Raw genomic sequence first — 19,028 nt, 5'->3', positions numbered from 1 at the left:
TTTAATTTATAGCTGAATTGGATTACTTGTTTTTTTTTAAATTTAAGGATTTTTATGAATCGTGGATAATAGTTTGATGATAAGTACATGTTGGATTTCATAGTATTTTTTTTTTTGACCTTCAATATTATTCACGTGGCTAATGGAATTAATTCACACGTGAATATCGAGTACAGGTAACTATATTAAATTTATGCCATTGTGTTTTTTTTTTTTTTTTTCATTTTAATTAAGTCACAATCAATTACAAGTGAATTGTCGTGTTATTTAAAATAGTTTTTATTTATTTAACTGGCGAAGTTCCAAGTTCGGACAGATATTGCACTTAAGCATGTGTATATATATTATTATTTTTTTTTTTATATATATATTTATTTATTTATTTTTTTAAGTGTTTTTTTCCTTTTTTTTTTAATGGAGGGAATTTACTAATAACTTTTTTTTTTTTCGACAAAGACGTCGCACGCTCATACGTCTATAAACAAATATAAAAATTCCTTACGAGCAAAGAGGACACATTTGTGTCGCATTTAATGCACTGCTTTTGAGCTCGTGCTTTTCAAATTAATATTTAAAATTGATTTATTATTTATTTTTTCACATTTACGCACGTTAGTGATTATTAAAAATCAAATAACTTTTATATTTTAAATTTACATTTTTGTCGAATTATTTATTTTACTTGTCATTGAAAATTAATATTTTAATTCACAATAACATTTTGTCTAATTAAATTTTCATTATTATTTCATTTGAAATTAATTAATTGAATTAAAATTGCACAAAATGTTATACCTAGATATATATTTATCTTTTCACATTTTAATTTATGATTTATTAACAAATGGTTATCAGCAGTAAGGTCATTGATTAAAATGGTAAAAAATAAAATAAATCATCATGTTGCAAGCTTTTTTTTTTTGTTTACAATAAATTATATTTGATTTGTTTTTTTAAATCATTTAATTAAATTTTTCAATGCCTTTATTAATTCATACCTCTTCGACTATTAACTTGACTATTATTTTTCTTTTTATTCTTGTGCTCTTTAGTCATTATTTACTTAATCTTTGTGACTAGTTGAATTAAGTGGATGGTTAACTACTCAGTGATATTATAAAAAAATAAATAAATAAATAAAAATAAAAGTAATAATAAAAATGAATATACTTTGAATGTCCTCTAGACTAGTTATTTTTCTGTACCGATCATTCAATATTCAAGTATTATTCAAATTTATTTTCTGCTATATTTATTTATCTCTTTATATATAATTTTTTTTATTTATACAAAAAAGCAATGTTGACTGTTGTCACTCAGCATGACGATGGATAATATTCTTTATTAATTAAAGCTTATTTAATTTTTTATTACTCTCTTATTTTATTTTTTCTTTATAATATATAAATAATATATATTTTTATTCTCAGCATGTAGAGTGATGATAAAATGTATTTTTATTTTTGTAAAAGCACGTGCTGTTCTATTTTTTTTTTATTTCAATTTTTCAATTATTAAAATCTATATTTTTATTAATTAAGTACTCGATTGCGTACGCCAATTATATTACAGTATGCATTTAGCACAAGTATATAATATATTATAATATATATGTTGTTTATTTATGTTTTTGTTTTCTGCCCCCCATTTTTCTTCTATTATTATTTTTTACATTTATAATTATACAATTATTTAATACTCAAATAACAAATATATTTAAGTAACAATTTAATCAAATGGCAAATTAAAAAATTGATTGGATTTATTAATAATTAATTTATACCACAAAGTAAACGTGTTTTGAATTTTTTTTTACTTACGTGTAACTGTTGTATTTTTAATAATTAAAATTATCATTATTATTAAAATTTTATTTCACAATAATTAAGTACAATGCGCATGCGAAAATATCATAAAGTACTTCACAAAGTGGACGGCTCTGATCAAATTAGGATCTTTTACTATTCCTTAATTTTTTTAAGTTCGTAAATATTTATAATAATTTACGACACTTTAATTATTATTACTTTTTTTTTTGCCAACTCGTTTTATTTATCAGAGGGAATGTTTATTTATTTATTTATTTGTTATTTGTGAACACACGCGATTTTTTTTCATTTTTTTAAAAGCATTATTGTTTGTATATTTTTTTATATATATTTATTTTTTTTTTTTCATATTAATATTTATATTTTTTATAACTGCGAGGGATATTATTTTCAATTTGAGATTATTGATATTTACACAGGAAAATAATATACATATATGTATACAATTTACTCACGTTATGCATTAAAAAATTAATTTGCATTTTGTTTTTTATTTAAGCAATTTTCCTTTATTATTATTATTATTAATATTAATTGACTAGCTTTCTGTGTAACTTTTGAATCAGTCGATCAGAAAGACACTTGTCAAGCTGCCTAATAAATTATACTTTTATAATTGAAATAAACAAACCTTTCAACAAAAAAAAAAAAAAAGAATACAAGAAAAAAATTATTATGAATGAGAATGCCTCTTGGATTTATCCGCTTTTTTTTTTTCTCATTCAATTTTCCAGTCTCACATACGTGACTAATAGTCTAAGTACATTCGGATCATTTTCATAATACAAAACAATTTTATTTTTTAAGTACTTTATGAGCTTGAAATTAAAATTTCCAACTACTATATCATGCTTCATACTTGAGGCAGATTTTATTTTATTAATTATATTATTTTTTCGGCGATTTTTGCCTTTAATTTTATCTTTTTCAACTTCAAACTTGAAGTATTAATTATATTAGTTGGCTGGATTATATCCATTTATATTATTATACACATTTTTTATGCATTGACATTTTTATAAGACTAACTTTCCATCGATTTTTAATTTTTTATAATATTTATTTTTAGTAACGGATGAAAAGATAGCCATAATTTCAATAACGTTGTTGAAATTCATGATGCCATCTGTTAAAGTCAATGTGGAAAATAACAATTGATCCATTTGCAAGACCAGCAAGTAAAAACCTATTTAAAAAAAAAATAATCGTCATTTTAATAATTAAATAAGAAAAAATATTCAATTATGTTTGTTTATAAATTTTTCGAGTGCTTACTTTTGGTCATGAGACAATGCCAAGGAGCGAATGCTGCTTTCACAAAGTGGGAATGCATAAAGAAGAGCAAGATTAAATGTTCTCCAAACTTCAACGATACCTTTGTCTCCACCAGTCATCAGGTATTCACCATCTCGACTCAACAATAAACACTGCAAACAAAATCAACAAATAAATACTTGAACAAGTAAATAAAATTTATTTTTAAAAAAATAATTACCTGTAAATTATCATTGTGTGATTCATAACGCAATCGTTTGCCATTAATAGTAAATGCTGCAATATCACCACGTTCATAATTAATAACAATAACACCTTCTCTAGACATTGCAATATTTTCAGGTGAAATAAAACCATTTGGTGCTTCAAGTGAACGTAACAAATCACCAAATGTTGTGTGTACAAGAACAGGTCCATCTAAATAAATTGAATAAATTATAAAATATTGCTACCATACAGAAAATTAAATTAAAAAATCCAATGATTAATCTTACTAAAAGATCCAGAAACAACAAGACCAAGTTCTGCTGAAATAACAACAGCAGTTACTGGCTGTTCATGTCCAGTTAATGTTGCACGTGGTGCTGGTGCTTCACTCTCTCCAACAATAGTTTGTGTTCTTGCATTCCAATGCCAAAGTAATACTGTACAATCAGAACTACCAGATGCAATATAACAATCAGATGTAATATTACATTCACTTCTTGATAAACACGTTACAACTCCATAATGTCCAAATACAATTTGTACAATTTTAGCTGTTGATAAATAATATTTTTAATTAATACATAAAGTAATAAATATATTTTTAATTTTTAGCATACCTGTTTCAGTTGAAAATACACGGAAACTATTATCCCAAAAACCACAAGCAACGAGGAATCTTGAATCTACTGTTGTAACAAAACAATTACTTCGTATTTTTAATTTTTGACTAAAATTATCACCCAAGTGTCGTTTAAGTGCTGGATTTGAACTGTTTGATGTTTGATCTAAATGAAAAATAATATTAATATTAAAATGTTTATTATAGTTATTGTTATAAAATTATAATGAAATGTATTTAATTACACAAGACTGGATCAACTGATAGTGGCTGATTGACTGCCTGTGCCTGAGGTGTGTCAGCGTAACTCGGTGATTGAACAGAAGCTATAAATTATTTTTAAAAAACATTAATTATCATAAGTACAAATATATTTGATAAATTATATTAATTTATTATTTGAATGGTATGAATTTATTTACCAGCATAGTTAATATTCCAACGATTAACAGCAAATTGTTGGCCAGTTGTTACTGTGACAACTGATGGTAATGGCAATTGTGGATATGTGTTTGCTGATATATGACAAATTGGTGAATTTGATGGAAATTTAATTGTCATACAAACATCATCGGGAATACTTGAAAACATCATTGGCGACTGTAATGAAAAATTAAATAATATATTATTTTTAATCATAGATTTATTGAAATTTATATGGAAAAATAATAATAAAATTTACCAAATGCATTGCTGAACTACGAGGTGGATGTGGCTCCATAAGAAGCTGTGATGGTGTTTGTCCAAAATTTCTAATTTGATTTTCAATTGCCTCTTTCATAACTGGATCACTTATTGCATCTAATTCAACACTTCCTTCATAGGTCAAATAGTAAAAAACATTTGTTGCACGAACAGCTTCAGGTCCTAAATTATAAATAATAAAAAAAAAATTTTTTATTATGATTTATTGATGACAATGACAGAAATTTCAAGCGTTGACATATTACCCAGAAGATTAAAGACCAAATTTATATTTTATCATTTAAAAAATAAAATAAATAAATATGTTGTATATTATTGGAGTGTGTGACTTGGGGAGGGAAACGCATTGTCTCGTCTTCCACGCGCATCTAATTGCCAAGGACTTAAAAACTCGGAAGCAAATAAAAAAGAAAAAAAAAAAACTAATTCCTTCCATACGTGCGTGTAAATAATATTTAAACCCTCGTGAAAATTTTCTTGCCGTGACCATGTTCGAAGAAGAAGCGCCGGATATAAAGGCGCCACCCGCAATTAACATCCAATGATATTTAATTTGACACGAAGTGTACATTCATCATTTTTATTTTTAAATTTTGATATTTTTTAATTTTTATAAATAAAAATTTGATTAATTACCTCGTTGTTTGTATCCAAATATCAAATCAATCCACTGATGCAATTGACACGAGACAAACTCCGACTCCAATGCCTGTTGAATGAAAAAAAAATTTATTTTGTTATTCGAATAATACAAAGATCTTTGCTGGAATTTCGATTGTTTTTATTTTCAAATAAATTCATTGAAATTATTTTTTTTTGAGCTTGACAAATATTTTATATTGCAGAATAAATTATAAAATTTATTAAACAATTTTTTATTTGATTTGAAAAAGGTCAAGATATTCAAATGGGATATTATATGAAATTTTATTTTTAATTATTTTATGATCTCTGTATTTTTTTGTAATGATAATCATAGAATATAAAAATATTAAAAAATAAAATTAATCAACATACCATTCGGTTGATACGAATGAACTCCTCGGGTGATGACGCCCAGGGTGGTAATTCAACATCGCCCACTGAGCTACCATCATCTTGTCTACCAAGGCGATAATGATTACTATTTACCAACATCTCAGGTAGAAAAAAAAATTCTGGTATGAGTTCCTACAATTAAAAATAAAATTATCAAATTAATTAATAAATTTTTTTGCAGTTATAATTAACAATACAAACCTTAACATCAGATGTATCTCGTTGACAATTTTTCCAAGATAAAGCAATTGATGAAAATAATCTATTGGGATGATCAAATTTACCACCTTGAAGTGCCAAAAACATTGTTGTCATTGGTTCCTAAATAAAAAATAAATAAAAATTACTTGATGCTTCTATTTTTTGACAATATTAATAATTTTTTAGAAACAAATTATACAGTGATAAAAATAATTTAAAATGCAGCCAAGATCTGTCATTCAGAAAAAAATAATAAAAAAAAATGACTGAGGAAGTGCAGAGAGGAAGGAGAGAATACAACAAAACAGATGTATATTTAACAGGACTGAGTATAAGCTCGTCGCAGCGTTTCAACGCCCTCGAATTAGTGTTAACTCAAAAGTAAATGTGTCTCTGATAATTTATGATCTGTTAATGGCATAGTAAGTTTTTTAACAAAGAGATCAAGTATAAAAAAAAATTTTAAAAAACTACAGCCGCATATCATCAAAACTTATAATGTCATCTAGATTAATAAATGATTAATAATAATCTCAAGTTTTTTAATTCTACTAAATTTATATAATTGTTTTGGATGAAGAAAAAAAATTATTATTTATAATTTCGACTTATTTATAAAGCTTGAGAGTAGTTTGTTCATTTTTTTTATCGTTTTAATTTTAGTAATGATAATTGAGAAATACATACAACACGTATGAGCCAATTGAGAACGAAAGCTGCAGTTGAATAATGAGTGCCATAGTGAAACGGTGGAATGCTGTCATGTTCCCATGTTTGGAATCGATCTTCAAAGTATGCTTTTCTACTTGGATTGAGTGCTCCAATCGGCTGAAATAAAATATAAATAACATGTCAATTACCAAGATTTTAATCTTTTAAATAAGATAAATTTATGAGTCAATAATCATTCACGTACCTTGGACAAATCACGATAATTGCTGGGCAGACTGAGGTCAAGATCTTTAGTTTCGTAATTTGTTAAAACCCAGGGAAATACTGGATACTGATTCAAGTCATTATAAGTTCGTCCTGAAAATAATAAAACATAGTTACTATATATTTTTATGATAAAAATAAAATTAAAAATTTGTTAATTTTATCTTGAAGAAGTGGGAGATGAGTGAATTCTATTTTTAAAAAGAAAACCCATCATCTAAAATTCAATGGGGCGAGGTGCTACGTTTAGTAGGCCCATAACTCAAACTATGACGGTTAATAGCTCCTAAGATTGTCTCACTTAAATTCTACACACTGTCACTAAACATTTTTTCATCATTATAATTTAATGTTATTGTTAATTTTATTTTAACGAGCACATTGGCGCGCTACGCGCGCCTGTATCTATGCCTTCTAAAAGGTTCATTGTTCATTGATTTTATAAACAAAAGTATTATCATAAAAAAAAAAAAGAATGGATAAATTGACGAAAAATTTTTTTAATTTATTTATTTACACATAAATCACACATAATTCACACGTAATTTTTAGTCTAATAACATCAAGATTGAATGGTTACTGAAAAAGTTGTGCTACCTAAATATATGTCAATTTAAAAAAAAAATATAAAAAAAAATTAAAAAAATTTTGTTTTTGAATTATTTCTTCACACATAAAAAACACATAATTCGCACAAAATTTTGAGCCTAATTGCATTAAGATCCGATGATTATTGAAAAAGTTGTGCTAGCTTAATATGTCAATTTTTAAAAAAGTGAAAAATAAAAAAAAAATTTTCTTCCAAATTTATTTCTTCACACATGAAAAACACATAATTCGCACAAAATTTTAAGCCCAATTGCATCGAGATCTGATGATTATTGAGAAAGTTGTGCTAGCTTAATATTTGAATTTTTAAAAAAAAATTAAAAAATAAAAAAAAAATTTTCTTCCAAATTTATTTCTTCACACATGAAAAACACATAATTCGCACAAAATTTGAAGCTCAATTGCATCGAGATCCGATGGTTATTAAAAAAGTTGTGCTAGCTTAATATGTCAATTTTAAAAAAAAAAATATAAAAAATATCAAAAAAAATTTTGTTTACTCGCTTTTTTTTTGTTGTTTTTTCGTTGCTAACGAAATAAATAAAAAAATAATAGAAAAAGGCAAACAGAAAGAAATTTGTATGAGAGTAAGTGAGAAAAAAACAATGACCAATCAAATGTCCGGAAGAGCGATGATGTTTGTCCTTTTTATATTAGGATAATAATATAATATAATTAAAATTCAGCAGAAGAAAAAAATCAAAAAATAAGCCTTGAAAATATCAATGAAATAAATTGCTTTTCATAATTAAAAAAAAATTTATAAATAACAAAATTTATTTTTAAAATGGAAATAAATATTGAATTAAAAATTAGCTATATTATTTAATGTAAAAAAAATCAACATTCAATATTTTCTTGAGGTCAAAAAATAACTCTATTAATATTTTCTTTAAACAATGATAATTATTTTTTAATTATTTTAAAAGCTATATGCAAATGAAATCAGAATTAAAAAAAAACCAACCCTAATTTACTAGTCATTTAATTTCACTATGTAAGAAAATATTATTAATTTTTTTAAAATCGTATATGGGTTGTGTCTTGCTTGATGAATAACAGTGCATTTACGTTATGCATCAAAGTGATAATTAATGAGTACGTCAACGATGAGCGAACGTCTGGAAATCATGAAGCGACACTGGTATTCCAACGACACATACATAACAGGCTATACTCTTTTTTTTATTAGTGCTTTTTTTTTGCACCCTGTTGTGTTGCAAATACGATATATTAAGTTCCAGAGAGATTAAAAAAAATACTCCTCTTTCAACTTACCACAACAAAAGTAAAATAAAGTATAACACATTCTCTTTTTTTTTTTTTTACAATTCAATGTTGAATAAAAAATAAAAATTACATGGTATAAATTCTTTTTTCTATTTAATAATATTTTCAGCAAGTATTAAAAGCGTGAGAGACATGGACGAGCATTATCGATCTATCGATTTCCATCAGGTAATAACTCACTGTCCGCACCTACAATCGTACAAGATACTAATCGCGATAGGAAGATTCTCTCAGCAGCTGTTGAACTCTTACAAAAGCAGCGGAAAATATTGAGCCACACAAAAGTTGTATATATTTACAACAAAATAAATAAAAAAAAATTGAAAAGAATAAATAAATAAAAAGAAAAAATATATTAAAATTTAAATTTGCCGCATTTTTTTTTATGATGCACTGTTATTATGTCAAATTAATATCAATTAATTGTATAAAATATATAAAATGTGTAGGTGTTTTATATATAAATATATGAATAATATTAAAAAATAAAAAATAATAATTATCCGTGATATCGTTGCATGCTGAGTGGTATATTCAAAAGTATATAACTATAGCTGTTTTATAATGTTGGACTGCATGGGGAAACATGCTGGGTCAGTTTCGACTGGCGCCTAACAGCCTCAAGCTATTTATTTGTGCAATTAATATATAAGTCTCGTAAATAGTACGATACAACCAACGCCATATAATATTGCAAATATGCCAGTCTGAGTTTTCAAATAATTATACATCTTTGATTATTGACATCATTAAAAAAAATTTACTTTCACTAACAATTTTAAATAAGCTTTTAAATATAATATATTGATTTAATCCTACGCTTAATTAAAATCAAATATCTAATCATTCGAAAGAAAAATTATAAATATAAATAAAAAAAGCTCAATTATATTTCGAATGACAAAAATCTTTTTTCAAACTTTTCCTTTACTGAGAAATTTTATTTTAAGAATAAATAACGGATGTTTTTTTTGATCTGGAATAAGTAAGCAAAAATCTGTGTAAAAAAAAAAATGAAAATAAAAAAACATTGTATATGAAACCACGAAGAAACAAAGACTTTTGTAAAATCTCTAGGGAGACAGTAGCTTTCCCCTTCTATGTGGATTACCGAGGGTTGAGCGGGGTAAAGAAATACAGGGATTACTTGGATAGGGTGGTCCGAAGCCGAAACACAGGGTTGATTGAGAACATCCCTAATTCGCAACGACAGTCTCCATCCGTCCGTGTGCAGCCATAAAAAGCCGAGCATGTACCAGTAATTTCTTTTTTTTTTTTTTTTTTTGTATGAGTATTTGATATTCAGTCGACATACATGTCTACGTCTTACAACTATATTTGGATTTTGCCAATTGGCAACATAGCCTCTGGGCTTTCATAACACCATGAGCTAAATTTTCTTTTTGGTATATTGTTTACAAGCAGATGTACATTTAAACAGATGTTGAAAAAAATAAATAATCAAAATATCTATCGTTGAAATAGATACAAAAAATAGTTATACAATTTTTTTTTGAAATTAATTTTTGAGGAAAAATAAACTTACCGGCTATGGTGTTGAGAAACATGAGATATTCAAAATTTGATATTTCACGTCTTTGCCATTTTTGTGTCATATTTGAACTTCTCATTAATTGTCGTGGTGACATCATCGATGCTCTTCTGCTTGAAATAAAAAAAAATAATTTAAAAATTATTATTTTCATTGATATATTAAATTTAAAAATATTCTTTTTGAAGTATAACTTTAGTTATACTACAAACATATGTTTGTATAAATATTCAGATTGTTTAAAAAAAAATAAATAAAAAAATATACTATATTCATATTTTTTAATATAAAAATATTTTTATATAAAAAAAAGTTCTATTTTTAATTTTGAAGTGAAATAAATTTGTTGTATTTAATGGCAACATGCTTGTCGGTTGATCAAACGTATATGATAACCCGTAATCGTGGCAAATTATAAAAGCACATTTAACACATTTATGTTGTAAATTCATTCTGTCACTGTATCGAAATTTAAATACCAGTGCTTTTAATGACTCTGAGATCTGACACTTGGGAATAAAAAGCTCTCCCTAGTGACATTCAAGGCCGGATGCATAAACATATGACTCATTGAATCTAAAATCATTATTTTAAACTTGACTTTTGTTATTTAATATATATTTTATTTATAAAAACTATTAGTCAATAAAATTTTTTATCGACAAAATATAAAATTTTTTGAAAATAGAAATTTTAAAATTCATAAAATTAAATAAAAATTTAAAATTAAATTCATAGTCTGATTTTCTTCATGACATTTCTGCAGAATCACGCTGTGCTTGTCTGTGAAGAACATAAACTTTTTTTTTATTTTTTTTGTTATTTATATATACATTTCTTTTTTTTTTTTTTTTTTATTCGTCGGTTTACACTGAGGAATCTACCTTGGATCAGACGTTCAGGTCTCGGGCGTATATTTATGACCACCGTATTCTTTCGTCTCATACATGCAACACATTTGTGGATATGTATATACATATATGTATTAAAAAAATGTATATATATCTGTGTGTAATGGTATAGAGTTTAATGGATTGCCGAGTAACGCAAAAATCGCAAATTCTCTGTTCTCGCCGCTTTTAGTAAGGACGAAATACTTTCTGTCTTAACCATCGGTAAATTGTATATACACAAATGTCAAAGAATAACATTTTGAGTATGTTGAAAAGGGCCCACGGGTGGGCAAAATTTATTTTTTATTTTATTTCAATCATTCCCTTAAATAAATATAATAATTTTGATAAAATTATTATTTATATTCTCAGAATTATACTAGAAATTTTATAATAAAAAAAATAATAATTAAATCAAAAATTATGTATATTATTTTTGAAAATTTATAAATAAAATACTTGCCTTGTTTGGGGAATACCATATTTGATGCCAACACCAACTCGAGGCAATGCTTTGATGACTTTTTTTACAGTCAATTGATCTTGAAAAGCAAACAGGATTGAAGCTGAAAACACACAAAAAAGCGTCAGTTTGCAATTAATTCAAAATATTTTATTTATCATAAAAATTCATCTTTGGGAACGAAACCCCTTTGACAATTTTTTATTTTTATTTTTCAGTTTTAATAAACGACAAGATGTACACTGGACGAAGGGTGGCATTCCTACGTTTCACGACGACAACGCATTGAGAAAAAAAATAAAAAGATAGAGTCAAGGATAAAGATTAGAATCTCAGAGGACTTTGGGAATTTATCGTTGGACGGTAAAATAATCAGTTGAACGAAACTTCGGTTGCCAGGTATATACACACCAACTGTCTCAATATATTTTATCAAATTATTACTGTAAACATGTTTCGAAAAAAATTGATTTTAATAAAATTAAATAAAATTTATTATTTGCTTAATTAACATAAAAACTAATTGAGTGTAAATTTTAAAATATACCAGATATTGTATTTCTTATTTATTTTTATAATTTTTTAAAATTATCATATAAATGTAAATAAATAAATAAAAAAAAAAAAAACATGATTATAAAATGATTAAATATTATAACAAGAATTATATTGTGAACAGTAGTTTGTAACATGAAAAATAATGAAAAGATCTAACAAATAAAACAAAAAAAAAAGCATACCATAATGCGTGACTGATATTTATGATCATCAAAATAAAAAAACTAAGAAGCTCACACACCTCGTCGACGAGCTCGAGATTCCGGCCTTTTATATATATACGCACCAACATACTCGCTCAAGATAAAATATATAAATGCAATTCTTTGATTTTTCGACTCGTTTTGCCGTGTGAAATAATGCAGGCATACATTTGGGACAAGAAAATTGGAATGTCACCCAGCAAGACCAAAGGAGAAATAACCTTTTAAACTATTTAAAAAAAAAAAAACTTGACCATTCAAGTTTATTTATAAAAAAAAAAAAATAATTTATAAATTATACTCACTTCTGCTTGCAAGGAAAATCTCGATTGCAACATTCTGCAAAAGATAACGACGTGAGAATATTGCACGAACTTCGGAAAAGTACCATTTTCCATGCAAGTGATCACAAAACTTGAGAATCTGAAACAAAAAACAAAAAATAAAAATTATTTAAAAGAAACAAAATAAAACCATGTTATATTTTTTTTTCCAGTCAAAGGAAAATATAATCCTACAAATTTAGCTAAAGGATATATTTTTTTTACTTTTCTTTCACTTCATTCAAAATATTTTATTCGCTGAATGAAAGAATACAGTCGCGCAAATGTATAGAATTTAGCTTAGAAGGGTCCAGACGATGGTCCTCTTTGTCTGGAAACATATCCAATACATAAAAAAGGCAGAAAATATAAAAAAAAAGAAAAAAAAGGGAATATATATAAAGAAGGGTGTAAGGCCGGCATCGTTTGTGGAACCGCATCCTCAAAAGTATGTAACCTGGATGCGGTGAAGTGTGATACGATATAGCGAACACGGTTTGCCGGTTTTCAAGATGGCCGTCATTATGGGAGGAGCCTCCTGCTGTGTCGAAAATCGATTCAAAGAGGACTTGGAACTTGCGCTCTTGTCTTTTTGATAAAACTATATATATAGTTCTATAATTTTAGAGGGATGGTAATGTCAAGAAGACGCAACAAAAATAAAAGAAAAAGCACTGTTCAACAGGAAGAAGGATGATTTTTATTTACCACGCTTGAGTCCTTAACAAGATCCTCAATTCTTTCTAGTTAATGAGAATATATTAAGCATCTTTAATGTAATTAAAGGTACCGGATAAAATTAAACTTAGTTATAAGGTTTCATTGGATGATTTTGTTTTTATTTTTATAAAATAATATACAAAGAAGAGGGTCTCTTATTTAAATTTAATTTACTACTTGACGCATGACTGATCAATCGATATAAATATATTTTTTTTCTATTAATTCTTTCATACATTAAATTTTTTAATGAATCAATGACACATGTTTGTTTTATTGAAAACTAAAAAAAAAGATAATAAAAGACACAAAAATAGTAATAATAAATGTCACATGAAAAACTAAACATGGGTGCTGATGGTTTTTTTTTTAGGGTGGTATCTTCATCTGAGCACTCGTCAAAAGCAAATTATCCAGGCGGACGTAGGTCGTTTTCGTTATTCCCAAGAGGAACAACGAAACTATTTTTCTCCCCCTCTTAAAAAACATCACCAGCTACAGATGACAGTAAACACAAAAATAGTCGGATGCAATTTGAGCTGGATATATATATATATTTTCCAAGACTAAATATTTATTTTTTTTCTATTTTTCTGTCTTTTAAATCTGCCCAAATACCAAACGAAAAAAAAAAAAACAAAATAATCACCGATGAAATTTCAAATAACTATTATCAAAAGATGTACAATATGTATTATATTTTTAATTGTGAGAAAATGATTATCACATGATGTGGTATAATAAAATAGAGGGTTCTAAATCCACTAATCATTTGCTTGGTCATGTCTCTCTCGTATATTTGTAAACACTGAATTCAACTGATAAAAAAAAAAAAATAAAATCATCCTTATAAATTTATTATTATCTGTATTCATACTGCTGATACATCACGTACAAAAATCATTACATCTTATCGTATTGAAAAAATCATTAGTCAACCCAAATCCAAAGACCAAATGTCATTTAAAAATTGTTCTATCGTTTCCAATTATTTCAAGGTAAAAATCATACACAACAATAACAAAAAATCTCAAGAAATATTTGTTAAAAAAAATAAAAAATGAGCATCAGACCACACAGAGTATATTGAAGTATATTTAGGTGTCAAGTGGTGTACGATTAGTGTTACTTCTTGTGTGGTACTCAATGATGTCTAGTTGTTATGTACCAGTTTGTAATACAAAAAAAAAAACATCCCTCTTTTTCTCCAATAGACATACACGGGGGTGAACAACAATAGAGCAACGTGATGTAACAACATGTGTCGCATTTCGCAGTGAACCCCCCACAGTCATTCACCCCTGGTCCTCTTCTTCAGTGGTGATATGTTTTTATATTTGTTTAGTACTATATATTTAAAATGAATGGAAAACCACTTAGCAGCCGGCGGTATACAACAAACAGATTAAGTGTTTGAAAAATCATTCAGACTATCCAACTCATATTATGGCAATATATGTGTGATGTTCATTTATTTTTATTTTTTTTATTTTTCACAGCTACTATGAATATTCACTTTGCTATATGATTTATCAAAATACTACACTGACGAAAATTATTATTATTACTATTATTATTACGTCAGGTAGTTTTAATTTATTGTTTTTATTTATTTTCATTTTTTTTAGAAAATGCATATCGTGATGAAGCCTCATAATCTCAAAGGTATGCACAATAATTCTCCCTTTTCCTGCCTACTAATGACTAGAATGCTTGGATCTAATGTACTCTCACTTCGAGTGATGAGTTATGCTAGCCACATGCACGTTCCCATATAAATATACCTTCTTCGCACCAGATAATGCACGACATAAATATATATTCTTTCTTTTATTTTAGGTTGCTTTTTTATTTTGATGAAACTCATTCTCAACGTGGAGGGCAAAGTAGTTGATCAAAGTGATTCAAAATAGCCGAGATGTTGAAGAAAAAAAAAATAATTCTGTCTAAAAAAAAATTGTCAACGCTCATCAGTTGAATGAGTTACGTTAATGTAACAAATCAATTATATTGAATGAGGCGGAACAAATGTATATACAAAAAAGATTTCAAATACTTTGTAAATAAATTTTAATTAAATTTCTTTTTTACTTATTGCTTAAATTAAAATGTTAAATATAAATTATGTATATGTATGCTCTTTGAAAATTAATGGTTTAAAAATAAGAAGAAAAAATAAATGATATTTTTTTTTAGACTATTTTTTAAGGAATAAGGAATATATAGTGAATCACGTGCCACGTCTAGATCTATATCAATGTATTTTCATTCCGTTAGTTTGATCCAAGAACGGCATCAGAGTATAATATTGAACGGTCTTATTTGCCGGCTGCCAAGGCTCACCAAAGCTCTTCGAAGGATAATACGAGGGATTATTCGGAGATGTTCATCCGAGCTGATTTACAAGGCCGACTTGATGCTCTGTTCATGATGACACTGATGATGGTTTCGGGTGACCGTTCTCTATGCAATGCCAAGGTCTATTGCACAATAAAGACGCAACTACCCTACAATCTCTTTTTTTTTTTTGTAGACACTGTGTTGGTTGTTTTCGAAACTTTGCAGAGAGACAACATATCGTAAAATCGTTTCAGAGTTATATTTTTCTTTTGCAGTGTGTATATATCTATTGAGCCTCTGGAGAAATGATGCTCTTTTCAATACTGAACAATAGAATAACAGGCAAAAAAAAATTGATGGAAAAGCTATTATATATTTCAAGTATAATCCCTACTTAAATTGTTGAGAATTTATCGATAGTATTTTTTTTAAGATTGAGAATTTCGAAACATATCAATTGATAAAATATTCAAATATTTTCAATAAGAGTATTCGAAATTTAAAAATGAAATAAAAATTGATAAAATATAAGATTTTGATTTTTGATAATTTGTATTTAGTAAGGAGAAAATTAATTTGTAAATTTTTATAAAATAAGCGTAGAAATAATTCAGTAGCTAAACGAATTAAGTCGAAAGGTTGAAATGATGAAAGACACATTTAGGGTCATATATGAGAAAGACTAGACAGAAGGGGGTGTGTATATTCGAGGCAGGCGAGTGTTTTGACCCCTCGAGGATGGATAGAAGAAACGAAGTGGTACTAGTAGCTTTGCTCATGAATCAAGTCACATTAGAGGGCCACGTGGGGGTCGTTGTCTACCAATCCACTATTTCACCTTCTACGTAGATTGGATTTTCAAAGTATATTATTCAATTATCCATGAATTGATGTTCTGAACGTTCGGCTACTGGGTGTACACGCATAATGTTAACTTCAATTTTCATTTATCATTTATACGATTGAAAAGTTTTAATTAAATATTATTTTTGTCATGTCATTTATATTTTTGATAAAAATATTTGTGATATTTAAAATGAAAAAATAAATTAATAAATAAGAATTATTTCTTTGATGAGCCGCGATGCTAAACTGTCATTTGTAATTCAATCGAAATCAATCATCCAGAATGAGAAATAAAATAAATAAATTGAATTGGAATGAGATTGATTCTCACGTTAAAAATATTTTTGAATGATTTTGATGATGATGACAATCGTATGGTCAGTTTTTAAAAATATATCAAAATATTTAGTGTTAAATTTTGTGGTTTATGCAAAGTTTAAGTGAAGCAAGTACAGTGTATATGTTGCAAATTGGGGCGTGGCAATAACGCGCAGACTCCACGTGACTTTTTGCTTATGTAGGCGGGACTTTGATGTGGCGCGCAATGTTACAACATGCTTCAAGTCCACAAGAGAATCCGGGACTCGGTTGTCGTGAGCTAAAATACATTGTTGGCATTGTCTAACAGTTAAATATTCATATATTAAAAATTAGTGTAAAATTTTAATCAAATTACATCCTAAATAGAGAAAATTTTAATTTTCTGAATAATAAATTTAACTGTGATTATTGAATATAAGGAATAAAATATACCTATATAATAATTTATGTAGAAAAAGAAATAAAAAAATAAAATAAACAAGTGATGGAAAATATAGCAAGATAGATAATAAAAATAAGAAATGAGCGATATGTTGGTGCCAGCACATTTTGCCGAGGCCCAAATGGACATGCTTTATCAGATGAATAAATATTATGGTGAAAGGGTACAAGTTAGAATAAATCAAGTACAAAAAACAATATGTGAAATTTGTAAAATTGTTCAGGATATACTTAAAGAAGTTGAAGTACAAGAGCCAAGATTTATATCATCACTAACAGAGTGTAATGGTAGATATGAAGGATTAGAAGTAATATCACCAGGTGAATTTGAAGTTGTTCTATATTTAAATCAAATGGGTGTATTTAATTTTGTTGACGACGGCACCCTGCCAGGTTGTGCTGTTCTTAAGTTGAGCGACGGACGAAAACGTTCAATGTCTTTGTGGGTTGAATTTATAACAGCATCTGGTTATTTATCAGCTCGTAAAATACGTTCACGTTTTCAAACTTTAGTTGCACAAGCATGTGACAAATCTGTATATCGTGATTCAGTTAAAATGATTGCTGATACAACTGAAGTTAAATTACGTATACGTGAAAGATATGTCGTACAAATAACACCGGCATTTAAATGTTCAGGTGTTTGGCCAAGATCAGCATCACATTGGCCAGTAACAACAGATTCATGGCCACATCAGAGTCTTGTTGCACAAGTTAAAACTGAAGGTTTTGATCTTTTATCGAAAGATTGTATTGCATTGCAGGGTAAACAGTCAGCAATGGAAGGTGATGCATGGGTATTGTCATTTACTGAAGCTGAAACAAGACTACTTTTTGGTGGTTGTCGTTCAAGATGTTTAAGTATTTTAAAAACATTGAGAGATCGTCATCTTGATTTACCTGGTAATCCAGTTAGTAGCTATCACATGAAAACTTTATTACTTTATGAATGTGAAAAACATCCACTTGAAACAGAATGGGATGATGGCTGTCTAGCCAATCGTATTATTGGTATTTTTTTACAACTTATATCCTGTTTACAATGTCGCAGATGTCCACATTATTTCCTGCCTAGTCTTGATCTATTTAAGGGAAAATCAACAACTGGACTTGAAGCTGCTGCTAAACAAGTCTGGCGACTGACTAGAGAATTTCTCACAAATACCCGAGCACTTGAAAATTTATAAGCTTTTTGGTATATTTCTAATCACCGTTAAAACACAATGAATAATAATTTACATAAATTACTAAATAATAAAATGATTGTTTTGATATTATAAAATATTATTTATATATAATTTCTGTGATGATGTGTTTGATCTTTTTTATATTATATATATGTTTTTCTGTTTTGTTGATTTTTTAAATTTTTATATAATTAGCAATAAATTATTTATATTTTATAGCTTAAAAATTGTACGGGCTATAATTTTTTAATGCCACATGTGTATCCTTGATTGTACATATTCATTTTAATTATAATAATATATTATTATTTAAATAATTTATCTTGTAATTAAATATTTATTTTTTTTTTTTTTTTCAGCTCTAAATTTTTTATTGTAAATAAATAATCTGAGTGTCAAAATTATTTTTATTAATAATCCTACTTTTATCCTGAATGCCATGTGATAACAATCATTTTGCCATCAAATTTGA

General features: G+C 27.0%; 2 protein-coding genes across 17 annotated transcripts in view; one reads left to right on the top strand and one right to left on the bottom strand.

Moving 5' to 3' along the window:
- Positions 1-204: 204 nt before the first annotated feature.
- LOC122855551 (neurobeachin) overlaps positions 205-19,028 on the bottom strand; it is a 149,138-nt gene continuing 130,314 nt past the window's right edge. For all 16 annotated transcript variants that reach the window (XM_044157006.1, XM_044157009.1, XM_044157011.1 and 13 more), the window contains 16 exons: positions 12,684-12,801; positions 11,618-11,720; positions 10,256-10,371; positions 6,791-6,903; positions 6,562-6,702; positions 5,875-5,994; positions 5,653-5,805; positions 5,272-5,344; positions 4,613-4,797; positions 4,353-4,530; positions 4,176-4,256; positions 3,929-4,096; positions 3,599-3,862; positions 3,325-3,521; positions 3,105-3,256; positions 205-3,015 (listed from right to left, as the gene is read on the bottom strand). In XM_044157006.1, the coding sequence (XP_044012941.1) occupies positions 2,925-3,015; positions 3,105-3,256; positions 3,325-3,521; positions 3,599-3,862; positions 3,929-4,096; positions 4,176-4,256; positions 4,353-4,530; positions 4,613-4,797; positions 5,272-5,344; positions 5,653-5,805; positions 5,875-5,994; positions 6,562-6,702; positions 6,791-6,903; positions 10,256-10,371; positions 11,618-11,720; positions 12,684-12,801 (2,253 nt within the window). In that variant the 3' untranslated portion in view covers positions 205-2,924. The remainder of the gene's footprint in view (positions 3,016-3,104; positions 3,257-3,324; positions 3,522-3,598; positions 3,863-3,928; positions 4,097-4,175; positions 4,257-4,352; positions 4,531-4,612; positions 4,798-5,271; positions 5,345-5,652; positions 5,806-5,874; positions 5,995-6,561; positions 6,703-6,790; positions 6,904-10,255; positions 10,372-11,617; positions 11,721-12,683; positions 12,802-19,028) is intronic.
- Positions 17,365-18,623, top strand: LOC122855552 (protein mab-21-like). Its single transcript, XM_044157022.1, has one exon. The coding sequence runs from the start codon at positions 17,450-17,452 to the stop codon at positions 18,554-18,556; it is 1,107 nt and encodes a 368-aa protein (XP_044012957.1). The 5' UTR covers positions 17,365-17,449; the 3' UTR covers positions 18,557-18,623.

Source organism: Aphidius gifuensis, linkage group LG4 (assembly GCF_014905175.1).
Source record: "Aphidius gifuensis isolate YNYX2018 linkage group LG4, ASM1490517v1, whole genome shotgun sequence".
Taxonomy (NCBI): Eukaryota; Metazoa; Arthropoda; class Insecta; order Hymenoptera; family Braconidae; genus Aphidius; species Aphidius gifuensis.
This window is presented reverse-complemented; position numbering and strand designations above follow the sequence as displayed.

Bases quoted from the DNA above. Each gene is read 5' to 3' on its own strand.
- LOC122855552 (XM_044157022.1), top strand. From the start codon at position 17,450: ATGAGCGATATGTTGGTGCCAGCACATTTTGCCGAGGCCCAAATGGAC.